The 17,311-nt window shown below is 31.5% G+C and overlaps 2 protein-coding genes across 3 annotated transcripts; one reads left to right on the forward strand and one right to left on the reverse strand.

The window, feature by feature from the left end:
* Window positions 1-8,570: 8,570 nt before the first annotated feature.
* LOC140963523 (pre-mRNA cleavage factor Im 25 kDa subunit 1-like) lies at window positions 8,571-11,577 on the reverse strand. 2 transcript variants are annotated; one of them, XR_012172700.1, is made up of 9 exons: window positions 11,182-11,577; window positions 11,023-11,068; window positions 10,393-10,486; window positions 10,211-10,284; window positions 10,047-10,133; window positions 9,857-9,967; window positions 9,501-9,604; window positions 9,046-9,179; window positions 8,571-8,822 (listed from the first exon to the last, which is right to left on the reverse strand). XR_012172700.1 is itself a non-coding variant. In XM_073422880.1 (7 exons), the coding sequence occupies exons 1-7, from the start codon at window positions 11,352-11,354 to the stop codon at window positions 9,536-9,538; spliced, it is 654 nt and encodes a 217-aa protein (XP_073278981.1). In that variant the 5' UTR covers window positions 11,355-11,573; the 3' UTR covers window positions 9,241-9,535. The 2 variants fall into 2 exon arrangements, 1 of the variants encoding a protein (XP_073278981.1); XM_073422880.1 differs by lacking the exons at window positions 8,571-8,822; window positions 9,046-9,179 and having other exon boundaries at window positions 9,241-9,604; window positions 11,182-11,573.
* Window positions 11,578-15,230: 3,653 nt separating this feature from the next.
* On the forward strand, window positions 15,231-15,980 carry LOC140963348 (uncharacterized). The gene has a single exon (XM_073422639.1). The coding sequence runs from the start codon at window positions 15,231-15,233 to the stop codon at window positions 15,978-15,980; it is 750 nt and encodes a 249-aa protein (XP_073278740.1).
* The last annotated feature ends 1,331 nt before the right edge of the window (window positions 15,981-17,311 follow it).

The following is a 17,311-nucleotide window of genomic DNA, read 5'->3' on the forward strand; positions in this document are numbered from 1 at the left end:
GAACAGTCTCAACGTCCTCGTTGAGAGTCGAGAAACGAAAGAAGACTTTCATCTCCAAGTTTATCTCAGACCTAGCTAATAACTTTTTTGTGATTGATCTATTTATTTCTTAAATCTACTTAATTCATGATACAAAAAATGTAATTAATTCTTTTTACTATTTTTAATAATATTTATTGATAAAATTAATAATAACTTTTTTTAAAGCTGAAATACTTATTTTGGGGATTTACATGTTTGGCGTTAAATTCATAATGTTGTGATCAGATATATATTTAGATTGTTAAAAAAATATTGTTGAAATATTTTTAATATATCATCTATATTATATTGTGTCATTAAATTTGAGACAGTTAGAGTAATTACTTTTTGTGTCATGGTGATTTTTTTAAAAAAAAACACCCCTCTAAAATTATAATAGTATTGTATTTTCAATTAATAAAAAAATATTATAAAAATATATTTTATTAAATTTATGCATTTCGTTGTTGTTGTTATTATTATCATCATGCACATTTTCCAAAAAAATTAAAACTAATAAATTATGTTCTTTAATCTTTATTTTAACTTTTGAATTTTTAAATGTATGTAATTCATAATATAAAAATTATTATAAAAAAGTATTAAATTAAAAAATATCACATAAATACACGTAACGAGTGGCGAAGGACGGTAGTGGATATTATTGTTACACACGTGATAAGCACATAATAATTTATATTTTGTTATCAAATATCTCATTGTTCTCGCTTCCGACATGCTTAATTGATATATTTTTGTGTTATAGGAGGAAATTTTATTGTCTTGGAGAAAATTTGGGTTAAAATGTGGTTTATATCATTCAAAGTTTCCAAGATGGAACTTTGAAAGAAAGATCAAAACAAAAGAAGTCCTAGAACAAAGCTTGACCACGTCTTGTAACTGCTTCGCGATTGTCTTGTAACTGCATAGAGGAATTCGAAAATTATTATGGTAATACAATATTTTAAGAGTCTTAATTATGATATTTGAATCATTGAAGGCTTTTGGAGAGGTGGATATATTATTGAGATAAGGAAATGTTTTATAGATTTTATTCCATCAAAACTCTAGCTTTCTTATTGATAGACCTAATCTCTTACTGGTATTATTAGGTTTTGTTTTAGTTTTTGGGGTCTTTCTTTAAAATTTTCTCTACTCCTCACCAACTTCACGTGAAAGAAAAAAGAGAAAGACACATGAAATTTTAATCTCTTCTCAAGAACTCTAAGCTAAATTTTATTTTTGGTTCAATAGATATTTCATATATTTCAATTTTATCATTTTGATGCTTTTGCGCTTTAATTTAATATTCTCATTTTTTTCAAATATTTGTTGGTTCGTGATTTATTTATATGAAAGATATATGTCGATTAATATCGCAATTTAATTTGATGTATGCTTTTCTATTGATATCCATGAATTCAGTTATCCGTAATTGTCATGAATGATTGGTATGTAAGTAGTGATAGATTAGATGTACTATGTTATCATAGCATATCTAATCTTAATAAATCAACGAAATTGGATCTATAAATTGCAGCTATCTCGGTTGTTATATTTTAGAATTAATTATTTTTACAAAACAAAAATTTTATATTTAATTAATATAGAATGATATCGTGCCTAGTTAGTTAATGATAAGTTTTGTCTGGATACTGGGTTTAGTCGATTAAATTTAGAGAACGCAAGAATTTTAGTGGTTATCCCTATAATTCTAAGGTTAATTACTTGGAACGGCATGAATGAATAATTTGTTGAATGATAACTAGTGATATAGTGAATAGTAGAACCCCCTTGAATTAGAACTCGATAAGATTGACTTTTTTTCTTCTTTAATTATTCATCGCTCCTATTTATTTATCGTTTAAAAATTATTAATTTTCCTTGCTTGCTACGTTAGTTTCAGTATTTTACTTAGTCATTATCCAAAAAAAATCTCTCATTTTAATTGATTTTCCCGCGAAAGAAAAAAAATCTCATATTTCCTGTGAATACGACCGTGCTCACCACTATACTCATTTTATTTAAAGAGTAGAAATTTAAATTTGGTGGTTCAACAACAACACATCAAATTTTGGCGGCATTGTCGGGGAAACGTTCAATGTTAGTTTATTTCGAGTTTTGTTATTTTTTTCTTTTATGCTTCATTTTTCTCGTGCAGGTGAACTCGAATATATTTATGACCAGGCTTCTGATAAACTTTGATTTTCTGCAAATTGAGGAGATAGCTAGGAGATTGAGAAAAAAAAGCAAGGCTGCCGGGAATTTTTGTTGTGTAATATTTCGAGATGTTTTATCTACAAGTATTCATAAGTTTTTCCCAACAAAACGGAGAGTCATTCTACGCAGCATGAGAGATATTCAATATTTGGCAACAACATTCATGAATCGTGATTTTTCTAATTATGTTCTTATTCGACTTTTCCTTAAAGATTTGGATGCAGTGACATGAGATGGTTATTTAATGAAGCACCGACAACCGGTAGTTCACTACTTAGTCGAGATAAAGAAAATGTGATATATTTGCTGGATGATATGACAGACTTTGAGTACCATCAATATTGCGATCCTTCGCTACTGAATTGGAGCCACCAATACCTCCTAGAAATTAACTACCCAGATTTTACAGACCGGCCTTTCGAACATAAAAAAGATGAGGGAGAAAATATTGAATTAATCATGAGTCAGCTGAATGATATGGTAACAAGTGTGTGGCATTTAATGAGGAAGCTATCGAGCCTCAACAAGAAGAATTTTTGGAAAAAAATTTCATACGAAGATAAGCCACCGAAGAAGTTGAGAGATGAACAAGCTCCCGAGACTATTGATTTGAGATCATTAATAGTATTATCATACACACATCTACGAGATCCTTGTCTTTCTCCATCACCGACCTTAATAAATTTTGTTCTTCAAGATCCAACACTGATATTCTCATCGCTTGCCTATTATTTAAATTACGTTTTGTTTCAGAGTCGATCTTACATTGTATACATCAAACACAACTCGATGACACATGGAACCAAACTCCGTACGTGGTGTCATATGACACTTACTTTGAGCGTCAGTCGCTCTTTGATGAATGCTTCTGAGGGTCAAGCTAATGACCAAAAATCAAGCGATTTTGGGTGGCAGCCAAATTTTTTTCTCTTTTTTATTTTATTTTAATTTTTTTGTTTTGAGATTAGATATAATGTTATCATGTTTTTGTGCAGAAGATAATTTCGATCATGACGTGGACACACCTTGAAATAAAACATATTCTGGAATTGAAACAAAGCTCACGCAGCAATCAACGACCATCAACATCACATCCCCCCGGCGCATCACCATAACCCTGCAGCGATATTATCAGCACACCACCGTCCACCACCCTCACATAGTGTCGTCACCTCTGCAATAGTAGATGAAGCTTTTTCTATGATGCTCAACATTTTCAGGGGAGTTATCTAATTCTCCTTGCGTTTTTATTGTTTTAGTTGAATATTTGCTTTAGAGTCATTCAAAAAAATTTCAGATATATGTGTGGGAGAGGATATATAGCTTGAATTCTTGTCTTCAATTTCTTTAGGTACATCTAATGTTTATTTGTTTATCTCTATTCTGAGTCCTAAATATTTCCGATGCAAGTCTATGAAAAATTTGATATTTTCTTTATGTGCATCTGATTTTGCATTCTCACTGTCATATTATGGGGAGTTGCTCTTGATAGTGAGTTTAAAGGACAAGTGTGTGGGCTACACATACCATTTTTTTAGTGAGTTTTGAGACTATGAGAAATCCTTGTATCATGCTGTTTTTTTATTGTGTTAGTCATGCATTGTTGATTTTTCTAGAACTTACATTGTTATACATATCTTTGTCAACACTTTGTAGTATCGTGTGCATAAACAAAATGGTAAGGGCATTAGGTTCAAAGTATATTCTTTTGCATCATTTGTGTCATTTTTTTGAGTCTACCTTGATTCATAAACCTCTAGTGAGCCAAGTTTGTGTTTGAGACTTTTTCTTCAAAACTAGTCACATTACAAGACATGATAAATCTTTTTTTTGTTATTACTCTTTTTTTAACCTTGAATTGGAGAATGTGAAAAAAAAATAATAATAATAATTTCACATTTAATATCACTTTGAACCAAGAAAGTGCAAATTGTTGAGATTGAGTGATACAAGCTCGAGGTCTTTTGAATTTGGAGAACACAAAAACTTTAACGGTTATCCCTATAGTTCTAAGGTTAATTACTTAGAATTGCATGAATAAATAATGTGTTGACCGATGACTAGTGATACATTGAATGGTGGAACCCCGTGGATTAGAACTCGGTAAGATTGAATTTTCTCCTTTGTTAATTATTCATAAATTGTTATTTATTTCTTGATTAAAAAGTATTAATTTTCTTTGCTTGCTAAGCTAGTTTTAGTATTTTATTTAGTCTTTATCCAACAAATCCCTCTATTTTTTATTTTTATCCTCAAAATAAATAAATTTTTCATTCTTTGTGAATTCGAACATATTCACCGTTAAACTCATTTTATTTAGAGAGTATGAATCTAATTTGATGGTTCGAATGACAACACATCAACACGCAACATGTATGTCTAGTCGCTAGTTATTATTAAAAATCGAGATAATAGAAAGAAATTTGGTGTATTGGTCTTTTTTTTTCGTTTTATCATTTCAAAATATATTAAGACTCCTCATTAATTTTTAAAATTATGAGTGTATACATATTTCAAAATAAATCAAATTAATTATAAAAAATTGCAAAAATATGCAACATGTACACACTGGTGCACTAAAATTCTCATTAAATATGAAAGTTGTCTGTTTTTAATAGCTAATTTAAAATTTTTATATTATGCTTGTAAATAATCGAAATATAGCATTTTTAAAAAAATAGAGTTTAAAAATCAAGCCAAACCGTACCTTTTATCAACATGTTGCGAAGCAAGTTGAAACAGGCCAGCTAGTTTGGGCTTCCCGTTGTGGTGGGTTTGCCCGAAATATTTATTAAAAGATAATTTTTTATTAATTATTAAATAATTGATTTTCCCCCTCCATCCTCTATTTTTATTCGTTATTAAATAATTAGTCTCATTTACAAATTATCACTTTGTTTTTTTATTTAATTGATATATTGGTTTATCAAGTTTTTAATGTTTAAATAATTTTATATTTATGTATTTTATTTAAATAAAGAATATATTGCTCATATTAAGAAAATTTTATTTGGTAAGAGTTCAAATATTTTGAACATTATTCATAAAGAGAAGAAAAGATATTTAAGAAAACGTTGAAAAATTAAATGATACATTTATTTATAGTTGATAAATTTTGAGTAAAAGTTCAGATTTTGTTAAACTTTATTCTGTTTAAATTGTAATTTCTTGAGGTGATAATCATATTAATTGTTAGACCATTTGGTTAAATATAATAAATTATATAATATTAATATAATGGTTATTTATATATTTTTAGTTTTTTTATAAAAAAATCCCAGCAGGTCGTATTGGATTGAGGTCTCTCAACCTGTCAAGTTGGCGGGCCGTTTGTTTTTTGTCCGTGGTAGGAATATAAATGAACCAAATCGTTTGCGAGTTATTTGAAGTCCGGTTTGATAAAAAGCTCGTTTGAGTTCGTTTGTTAGTCATATCAACCCAAGATTAAGCTCGATTTCGAGCTCGAAAATTTAATCAAACCAAGCTCAAGCCTAAAGATATTCGGCTCGTGAGCTCGCAAACATGTTCGATAATAGGCTCGTAAACATGTTCGATAATATGCTCGTGAGCTCGAGCGCGACTAGTTTAGGTAGCTCATAAGCTCGAACTTGGCTCATTTGTTGAGTTGACAAATACAAATATCAGTACCAATGTCAATGGAAAGAATTGAACATAAAACATAGTTGAAAAAAGATGAATTTACACCACAGTCACAATTATATTTTTTTTATCTTACTTGCATATCATTATACTAAAATGTTCTTTAAAACATAATAAATTAACAGAAATACACCAACTTATTCTTTCTTTCCCAAAAAATTTATATCACTAAGGGTGGTGTATTGGTTATAGACTTTTAATGATTTTTATGGAGTTTAAAAGTCTAGAGGTATTCAAACTAGACTTTTATATACTCCATAAAAGTTTAGTGGTATTCAATGTAAACTTTTGTAGAATTTTAAAAAGTCATGTGGTATTCAAACTTGACTTTTAAAAACTCTACAAAAGTCTATAGGTATTCAAAATGTCAATAGACTTTTAATGACTCTATGGAATTCTATTAAGTACAAGAATTATAGCCTAAGGTACAACAATAAAATGTCAACAAAAGTCTTTGATTCAACCTAAAGATTTGTATGTACATTTAATTGAAAAATCTCCTAAATTCACATACTCAATACAAACTTTCATTTTTTTTATCATCTATTTATTTTTCTTTTTATTTTTACTTTTTAAAAACATAATTAAAATTTAATTTTTTTTATTAATTATTATATAACATTTTATTTTTAATTATTTTCTTTAATTTTAGTTAATCTATATCTTAATTATTGTATAAGCAAATTCATACCGATATTATACCAAAATTTTCGGTATATCGAACCAAAAAAACCTTACATTTTAAAAAAAGTTATAATTTATTGTTTTAAAATATTATATATTTTAAAATTTTTGTATATTTTTCCGTTATTTCGGTATATACCAAAATTTTCAAATTGGATATCGTTACCGTACCGAAAAATTCGGTATTGTTACCGTACCGTACCGAAATCTTCGGTATACTTAAAATTCGGTAAATTCAATATTTTTTTGTTACGGTAATCTCGATATACCGAAAATTCGATATTTTTTCTCACCCCTAACAGGGCTTGTATTGGCATGTGCTATATTACACAATTTTGTTTGAAAGAAGTGTCAATTTGATGAATTTCAAATTGAACTATATAATGAAGCTCAATTGTCTTCATCAGCACAAGTTTATGAAGGTGACGACTTTGATCAATTATTTAATACTCAAAAACAACAACGAGCAAATGCTAATGCATGGAGGGATACCATAGCCAATGGAATGTAGAATAATGTTGATCAAATTGTCAGTAATGATTAGATTTTTTTTTATAAAAGGCTACTCATTATTTTGAGTGTTCTTTTAATAAAATTTTATTATGAACTTATAAAAATATTGTTCATTAATATGTTGAATTGACATAACGAATTGAAATTTTGATTTCAATAAATTGGATAGTTCATTTGTCGTTTTTCACAAATTAAATTGATTTAACTTTTAAGTAAGTAAAATTCATTTACATTCATAAATAAAAAAAATAATTTAAAATTGAAGAGATTATCTATGTCCAATAATTATTTTAAAAAAATTAATAAAAAATAAATCACAACTATAAACTACAAAATTCACATAATTCTATGAAAAAGTCTACAAAAATCTTGAAAAAAAATCTATAAGAGTCTATGAAATTTGTTTTACAATTCTATGAGATTCCATAAAAGTCAATAAAAATCCATCAACTCCACAAAAGTCCATCATTTAAAAAAAGTCATTAAAAGTCTTTGAAAGTATAGAATGAATACACCCCCTTAAGTCATACACACGTTGAGTAACTTTACAAATCATTATCCTAAAATATTATATTAAATTGAATATAATGAATTTATATTGATTGAAAAATAAAATTTATTTGGAACACAACGAATTGAGTGTTAAAAGAGGAAAATTATTGCAATGTTATTTATATAGTGATATCAGTGTATTCCGAATATTTGTTATCTGGATGCTAGATGTATTATTTTGAAACGTTCAATAATATAATGAGTTTATGTTTTTTTAGTTGTTATTTTTTGTCGTTTTAGTTATTTATGAATGAATTTATATTTTTATGTCTGATTTAAAATTATTTCATAGATAGATTTAATTTTTAACAAGCTCGAGTCAAGCTCAAACTCAAGTTCAAATTTATGTTTTACGAGCTCGAAAACGAGCCGAGCTCAAGCTAGGCTTCTTAAACATGATAAACGAGCTATTAACGAGCCAATCTCGAGCCTGACTTGATTAACATGATAAACGAACTTTTAACAAGCCGATGTTAGCTTTTCTCGAGCTTAATAATTTCAATACAAACCGAGCTCGAGCCTCGAATCGAGCTCGAACTCCTCAAACAATCTTAAACGAACCAAGCTCAAATATAATATTGTTTGGTTTTATTTGGTTTGGATTATTTCCATTCTTATATATGGGTAGTAAGATATCTACATGTTATTTATTATTTGGGAACATAGAGTTAACATTATATGTCCCAACAATTATTTGGCTGGATCTCGTTATAATCTGATTTTCTACTTAAAAAACAAAGATGTTATGAATTAGAGCAAGATATATTTATGGAGTGCTGAAAATACGAAAATTAAAAATATGTTTTTCGAATTTATTAGTAAATCTATTGTGAGACAATCTAACGGACATGGAGAAATATCGAATTACCCGACTTTGAATAAGCCCGAGAAGAAAGCCAGGTCTTTTATAGAACCGCTAATTCACAATTACTTATGGAGCTAGTATGGAATACTCAACATTCAACTAAACAATACTGGTTTTTACACAACATTAGCAGGAGACATTTATAAATGCCAACTTCAACAGTCAAAACCTCAAAAGATATGCCCATTGCATGAAGAACCTTCTGCAGAAGAAGAAAAAAGGTTTTTGTTCTTTCATGCCATATAAAATATATTGCGATCGGGAAATATAGCAAAGTTTCTCGAATTCGTAGTCAATGCATTGGTTTCTGCAGCAACAGAGACCTCTAAATTAAGGTATAATAACATGAAATTCAAGTATGACAAGGTGCATAACCACCATATTCCAAGATTCAAAGCATCATATGCCAAATTTTTGTGAACAAATTATAATTATAACAAACAAAAAAACATGAGGCAAGCCTCAGCTTCAAAATGCAGATATGACATTTCTCAAACTAAATACAACAATGGCATAATTCAGAAACTTACCTCTTTCCATCGTAGCAAATAATTTGAACGTCCAATTGCTTGAGCTGATGCAAAAATTGATCAAGCTGTGACCTTTGGTAAACAGAACAATATCAAAGTCCGCTGATGCTTCAGTTTGTAACAGCTTTCTTTACCTGAAACTTTCAATCAGATATGTTTTCTAAGTATATAAAAGAATCGAGTACTCCAACTTCCTCTTTGAAACCAGCGCTTGGAAGTATTTCCAACTTTAATTTCTACATATGCAACATATTCTGTCTTATTTAACACAAATTTGTCTTCATCGTAAACGAGGAATGTTCACATACGGATAACAATACAACTTTGTATACAAACCCATTTGTTGATAAACATATATTAACAGTGTTCTCATCTCAAAAACCACTAATATATCTGAAACAGCCTGTCCTTGAATAGCATCCAGGGCTGTTCTATGATGACTACTACATGCTTACCACACCAACACAATGGCGAAGAACTAGTACATTCATTATTCTACAATGTTGAAGGACAGTTTGGATAGCAGCTGGGGGACGCCAGATATAACTGATCCATATGCCTACAGAATACAACAATTGGGACAAGTTATTTCCTAGTTAATTGCAAAAACTTTAAAGAACACCCATAAAACACAAGTACCCGGTTTGCGGTGAACTGCATTTGATCACAAATGGGAGAGCATTTAAACATTAATACCATGTTTCCGGCAGCAAAAAGTTAAAGGAAAAAAATTCCATTTAAATCACAATAAGATTATCATGGAATTCAACGTGGCTGCGTTTGATAAGCTGTGGCTGCAATTAAGTCATACCTCTTCATTGTCATGAAGTTGGCACAATGGAACAGCAAGAAGTTTGAAGTTACTTGGTACGATGAATCTCCGACTTGCTGGAAGCTTGACAAGAAAAAGTTTGTGGCACTCCTGAAAAGATGAGCTTTAGACAATCAAGGGCTTCTGGCAGATATCGAAATGTAAAACGCTTATATGCCGAGAAACTCACCTTAGGTTTTGTTGTACCCGCCGGCAAATATGGATAAAGAAGTGATTCAAAGTTAGGCCTCCACCAAATTCCAAGACATTCTCCAATCTGGAAATCCACAAAAAAGAAATGTTGAGCAAATTAAAGTGATCAATCCATTATCGGGAGATTGTGATTCTATATACCTCCCACTCAGGACCCCGACCATCTTCACCAACTGATAAGTTGCTTGAAAGCTTGCGTTTTAAGCCATCAATATCTGCAGCAGAAAATAAATTTTAAAGTCCTGAGCCTTGCCTAGGATTTCTGTCCAATTACTATGCCTAGGAGCCCAATTAAACGAATGACTCCCAAAATTGAGATTTACCAGATTCACCCGCACGTAAGCGACCTCCAGGAAGTTTGAATGTGGAGTTTTGTACTTGAAGCAACAAGATATGCGGGTGTTTAAACAATTCAACCTGCAATTAGAAATACTTATAATTCATGGATTGGGATGCATTGCGATCTCAAAAGGCAGATGCATTCCATTATCATGCCAAAGTTCATGGATGAAAGCCAAACTATATATTTCAGAGTCAACGAGTTGGGACCAAGTATGGATGGTTAAACTGAAAGAAGTGAATCAACTATATTACACCAGATAATAGGGTTTACATAATTGAATCAATTCATAGAAAGATAAGCTGGAGCGGTATGTATGAAAATCAGGTAATAGGGTTTATTTTCCACTCTTCATAGTTCATACCACAACTCCGCTAACGGCTAATATAATGAATTTGGCAAAATCATGAACACCCTCAAGATATGGCAGTTATCAGTTTGCTGAGTCGAAACACATTCAAAGAGAAATAACAAAAACAACATAGTTAATTATTATTAGCAAGTCGATCATGAACTTCTATCGAGCAGAAAATGTAAAATTCACCATCGGGAATTAAACTACAAATCCAGAATGGTGAAATAAAAGAACACAAAGAAAAGAGAGAATACGGACCACAAGCACCGCAGCCACGTATTTCCTCATCCCATACGCATCATAGCTGATTCCAAATCACAAATTCAATAACTTTCCAAAAAACCCACATCAAAAAAACACCCAGAATCAACAAGAGAAAAACTCTCCCATCATAAAAATCAATAAACTCATACATACTTGGCCTTCATTCGCAAAACCCGTTCAGCTACAGTCTCATTCCTCAACGAGACGGCCTCTCTGGAGCCGAAGTAGTAGCAGTTAAGGGGATAAATATCCAGCTCGTCGGTATCACTATGATCTGCACTCCGGTGGGAGTTGCCATTCCCCAAAACCACGGTTTGATTGGCCATTTGCGGACGATTCCGATGTATCAGAAGCACGGTGCTTCAACAGTGTAACAGAAGAAGCGAAGGTGGTAGAACCTAGAGGTATAGGGAGGAGTGGGGAACGAGAATACTACAATATTCGGGAAAAAGCAGCGGAGTGGGAATGGGAGTGGGAACGCAACGTGGCTGTACTGGAGAGAACTGGAACAATGGTGGCACGAATATAATAGTGAGAAGGAATAAATAAAGGAAAGGCAGTGATATTGCCAGAGCAGTTTTCCTAGTGGCAGAGCAATATATACTAATGCATCGATTACACGCATTCCATGCATATACAATATTTTTTATAATTTATTTAGTTTATATTTAAATAATGATCAAAATATAATTATAAGAATTAGTAAAAAACTATATTGCAATTTTGATATATAAATTAAAAAATAAATAAAAAAATGAGAAAAAACATCAAGTAAGAATTAAACATGTAATTTGATAAATAAAAAACAAAAGTTTTATTAGCTGATAGATATATCATGATAAAATATAATGAGTGACCGAACAAAATAATTTTTTTGTGAGTACGGTTAAAAAATGATAAAATATAATGAGTGACCGAACAAAATAATTTTTTGTGATTACGGTTAAAAAAAAATTTCAAACATATTTAAGTTTGATAATTTCAAACACAAATCAAATATGTATCAATATAGCTAGAAAAATTCTTCCCAACAAATTCTACATCAATTTGCTAGCGTCAAAGATTGACACCGGCCAAAATAATGAGATCCTTACCAGAAGCAGGATTCAAGGCGTGTTTACTCCCATTCATGGGGTCAAAGCTGCTGCTTTTAATAAGAAATAGTGGGACATAAATATTATTGATGTAATTGATCTTTTTACCAAATCTCATTACTTAAATCAATTTTTTTTTGTTTCTTTTTTTCCCCCAAGAAATACAAATACACTGAGTATGTTTATATTTACAATAAACATAATATTTTTAACATAAAAAATAATATTTTGACATGGGTGACACAAATAAAATATTTGTCTCACAAAATCGATCTGTAGAACTGTCTTATAGGAGTTTTTGTGGAATAGAAAAACATATATTAACACATGTTTGTTCGTGTGATTAAATGTGATTGGATCAATGATAATCCGAAAGCAACGATCCCATTGAAAATATAAGATGTGAACCGATTATAGTTGCGTTATCGTGAAATTAGTGTTTATTTTTTTGTCGAAAAAGTAAATTTATAAGTTCTGGAGGTGTTTGTATAACCTAAAATAATAAGTATGATATACTTGACAAGATGATAGAAACTCGGGAAAAACATAATTTGTTTGAAGTTCGAAAATGAAGTTTGTTATAAATGAATCTTGAACTCGATACTTTGTCTCATTTGAGACATAAAAAAATAGATTTTTTTATCAATAAGTAGATCTATAATATGATACCAAAACAAAATATCTTTATATTCACAAAATTATCATTATCAACCCTAACCCACAAAACTATTATAAAAAATATTATGAGTTTTAAAAATCCTACTTAAATAGTTCTCATGAATTATTTTATAAAAATATTTATAAAATATTTAGTTTCTAATAAAATCTCTAAATTTATAAATAAGAATTATTTAATACACAATAAAATATTAGGCACAAAAATATTCATGGGAGAGAAGAAACAACATTGAGAAAAGAGAGATTTTTGGTGAGATTTGTTTTCACATTTATTTCTTTGTTATAATTATAATATGGGCAAATTGTAAATAAATACATAAACTTTAGTTTCATTTAAGTTTTATTTCCTTCTTCCTTGAAAGTTAGTTTAAGCTTCGTACTTTATTTAAAATGTTGCAAAATTATCCTCGAACTTTTTAATCCTGATATGTGACGTTATTATACCTATCGATATTGTTCTTAAAGTTATACAACCTAAAAACATAAAACTACACAAATTACCAAACGAGCTCAAAACTTTTAAATCGTACAACAGTTCAAGCATCACATTTCGATTGTTCTACCAGGATATCCAATTATTGCACCCGAACAAATAGAATAATAAATTTTGCAAGCGTCCTGCAAACAGTTGAATAAGATAATTTGGGCTCGAGCTCAGGTCATAAAAATTTTCGAAAACATTCGAGTTCGACTTGTATTCGATTATGTCGAGTACAAATAAATTATTATCAAATCAGTTTGATTAGTTTACACTCCTGATTTGCATCGCAATCATGAGTGTGTAGATTCAAACATGTGAGTCAGCCTAATAGTGTGATGACTAAAAAACATCACATGCTTATGCGTGAAGATTTTGTAAGATAGCTTGAACTTCCATTATATGTGTGAACGTCAAACGACTTAACTAATGCATTTGTTGTTATCCTGTCGCTACTTTGATACGAAACGGTGTCGTTTTAATGTGATTTGATTGATCTTTATGATATAATAATACTATAAGCATTTTTGCAGTGTCGAGCCTTGTGTTACGCCTAGCATAGACGTGATTGGTAAATGGGGCGTGCGTGCGTGGAAAAAATACCGAATTTTCGGTATATCGAGGTTACCGTATCAAAAAATACCGAATTTATCGAAATTTTTGGTATATCGAAATTTTCGATACGGTATAGTACCGATACCGAAATTTTCGATATGATAACGGTATGAAATTTGAAATTTTCAATATATAACTTACCGAAATACCGAAATAATATATATAAATTAAAAAATATTTTTTTTGATATAAAACGATATATATCGATACTGTACCAAAATAAAGAATTTAACTTCTGTTTGTACTCATCATGTTAGAATAGTCCAAATCAAAGTTCAGTGAAGCAACTCCACTCATAGTTGAGAATTTAAACTGTTGAGAAGTCTTATCTTTATAGCCTAACCTTACAGCTAGCTAGAGGACTGGATGCTGATCCTCGACTTGTTGAAAAGCTGACAAGCTTCAGAAATCACAGGACGGAATACCGAAAAGTCGGTAAGGTAACGTGATCATTTTTCTCATACCGGTATTTTTGGTACGGTATACGGTATCCGAAATTTCGGTACGGTAATTTCGGATACCGTACCGACCTGTTATTTAGGTTTTATTATAGCACTTATGATTTTATTTTTTTATATGTTTTTTTCCATGTTTGTCAAGTACGGATAAACTTATAGAAAATTTAGACATACTAGAGAATTTTTCAAACTAATGATTGAGATTGATGTAATACAGAGCTGCCAAAAAAGGGTTGAAGAATGCTCTAAAATTGGGTTGGTCCAAACTACTGATTGAGATAAATGCAATTCAAGTAGTTCAAACCTTAAATGGTAGTGCTTCATTCTCTCCGGATGGCCGCATTTTTTTAATCATATTAGCAAGCTCAGATCTAGAGAATTTTGTTAAGCATGAGCTCATGTGCTGATGAGTGAATCAAGTGATCGGAGGGTGATGGCCAAAATCCCAGTAGCTCGGTGAAAAATATTGACGCGCGGTATACCGGTACTGATTTTAGGTGTAATGGTGTTATCCTCTTGAAGTCTTTTGTTTGCTAGACTAAAGGCTCATTGTGTCATCGTTCTATTTTAACTGGGTAGATTTGAACTCGGCGGAGAAACAAGTTAAAGGGAACTATGACTGAAATTGTTAATTAGTATTAGTCATTAACACACATACACGTATAGGCATAAAGTGTTATAAGAAATAACACGCTTTTCTTCTTGTATAAAAACTCTGTAAAGCTACAAGCTACAAGATCAGATTGGAGAAATAAAGCGAGACGGTTTTCCCTCCACATCGTTGTATTCAACATGGTATCAGAGCAATGGAATGATCAACTCGCTTAAGGATTCAATTGAGATTGATTTCAGGAATAGCGCAGAGCAATTTCAATTGCAATGGCCGTGAATCCTAATTTCAATGATCCGATGTTTCTCCACCCTTCGGACACTCCAGGTATGAATCTTGTCACCGATCAATTGATAGGCACTGAGAATTATGGTGTATGGAGTCGCGCAATGTTGATTGCACTGCGTGCGAAAAATAAAATTGGATTCATTGATGGCACATGTGTGCGTCCAATCACTGGATCTCCTACACTACAACAATGGGAGAGGTGTAATGCTCTAGTGCTGTCATGGATCATCAATACGGTTTCCAAGGATATATTTCGAGGTATCGTATATGCCACTGAAGCCTCTGTGGTGTGGTCTGATTTAAAGGAACAATTTGATAAGGTGAATGGATCGCGGATCTTTGCCTTGCATCGAGAAATTGGAAGGTTCACACAAGGAGAGAGTACAATTTCAGTTTATTTTTGCAAACTGAAACAGTTGTGGGATGAATACTCTTCCTTAGTGACTTTACCTTCTTGTGAATGTGTGACTGCTCAGAAATACCTTGAACATGAAAATCAACAGCGACTTCTTCAGTTTTTAATGGGATTAAATGAAAGCTACCTTCATATTCGAAGCCAAATCCTCATGATGACTCCTCTACCATCTGTAGGACAAGCGTTTTCATTAATCTCTCAAGAGGAATCTCATCGAGCTATACTCTCTGTAGATGCTCCAGCTGCTGTATTTTTTTTCTCATCAAAATCGTCGACACCCAAAGCAAAAGGAAATCCTCAAGTGCGGCTATTGTAATTTGAACGGTCACACGCGAGCTACCTGTTATAGGCTCAATGGATATCCTCCAGGTCATAAAATGTTCAAACCTCAAGGAAAGGGTGTTCCTCAGAAAGCTGTGAAGACTAACATGCAGCAATGTGATGCGAATATGGTTGAACTTGACTCGTCTAGCATACCAACAGAAACAGCTCGTGATGCTCAAATCTTCAGTCAGGCTCAATATGCTGAGATTTTAAAACTGCGGGGTAGATGCAATGCAGAATCTCCTCATGACCCTATGGTTAATATGGCAGGTACAAGGCAGAAAAGCTCCTTATTATTGTCTCAATTGACAAAGGTTCCCTGGATTATTGATACTGGGGCAAATGAGCACATGGTAGGAGATTCATTAGTCTTGCAAAATTCTAAATCCATAGCTGATTCTTCTGGGACAGTTGGTTTGCCTAATGGTAGTAAGATTTCCATTAGTAAATCAGGTTCTTTACACCTTACAGACTCAATTATACTGAACAAAGTCCTGCAAATTCCTGATTTTAGATTCAAACTCCTTTCTGTTTCTAAACTCACCAAAGAGCATCAATGTTTTGTTACATTTTACCCCCAATTTTGTGTATTTCAGGACCTCAAAACTGGCCAGATAATGGGGATTGGTAGAGAACGCAATGGACTTTATCACTTGGACAACACCAATGATTTATACTCTGGTTTTTCTTCATTATCTCATGATTCTGCCCATATTCTTAAATTTCGATGTAATACATTGACAGTTGATAATGCATCAACTTGTTCTTCAGTAAGTGATTCCCTTTGGCATAAACGTTTGGGTCATATATCTGTTGATAGAATGAAACTTTTACCTTTCATATCTAAATGTGATTCTATGCCTCATTGCTCTATATGCCCACAATCCAAACAAACCCGCCTACGATTTCCACATGCAAGTACTTCTAAAACTTCTTGTCCTTTTGAATTATTGCATGTGGATATTTGGGGACCGTTCAAAACACCAACATACAATGGAGAAAGGTATTTTCTTACCATAGTTGATGATTTTTCTAGAGGGACTTGGGTTTTTTTGATGCATTTCAAGCTTGATGTCTTACGCATTCTTAAGAATTTTTTCTTGCTCATACAAAACCAATTCAGCATGTCAGCTAAAGTTATTCGCACTGATAATGCATCTGATTTCTTTAAGCTGGAATGCACGGTTTTGTTTCAATCTCTTGGCATACTACACCAAAGTTCTTGTCCATGGTTTCTCGTGAGACATGTAACTCTGCTCATATTTATAATAAAAAAATAACATTTTTTTTTGCGTAAAAATAATATTTTTTATGGGTGACCCA

The sequence above is a fragment of the Primulina huaijiensis genome, chromosome 17, assembly GCF_012295235.1.
Source record: "Primulina huaijiensis isolate GDHJ02 chromosome 17, ASM1229523v2, whole genome shotgun sequence".
Lineage (NCBI taxonomy): Eukaryota > Viridiplantae > Streptophyta > Magnoliopsida > Lamiales > Gesneriaceae > Primulina > Primulina huaijiensis.

Bases quoted from the DNA above. Each gene is read 5' to 3' on its own strand.
- LOC140963348 (XM_073422639.1), top strand. From the start codon at position 15,231: ATGGCCGTGAATCCTAATTTCAATGATCCGATGTTTCTCCACCCTTCG.
- LOC140963523 (XM_073422880.1), bottom strand. From the start codon at position 11,354: ATGGCCAATCAAACCGTGGTTTTGGGGAATGGCAACTCCCACCGGAGT. The intron at 10,134-10,210 runs GTATATAGAATC...GTGGATTTCCAG, and splicing joins GTCGGGGTCCTGAGTGGGAG to ATTGGAGAATGTCTTGGAAT. The intron at 9,968-10,046 runs GTGAGTTTCTCG...TCATCTTTTCAG, and splicing joins CGGGTACAACAAAACCTAAG to GAGTGCCACAAACTTTTTCT.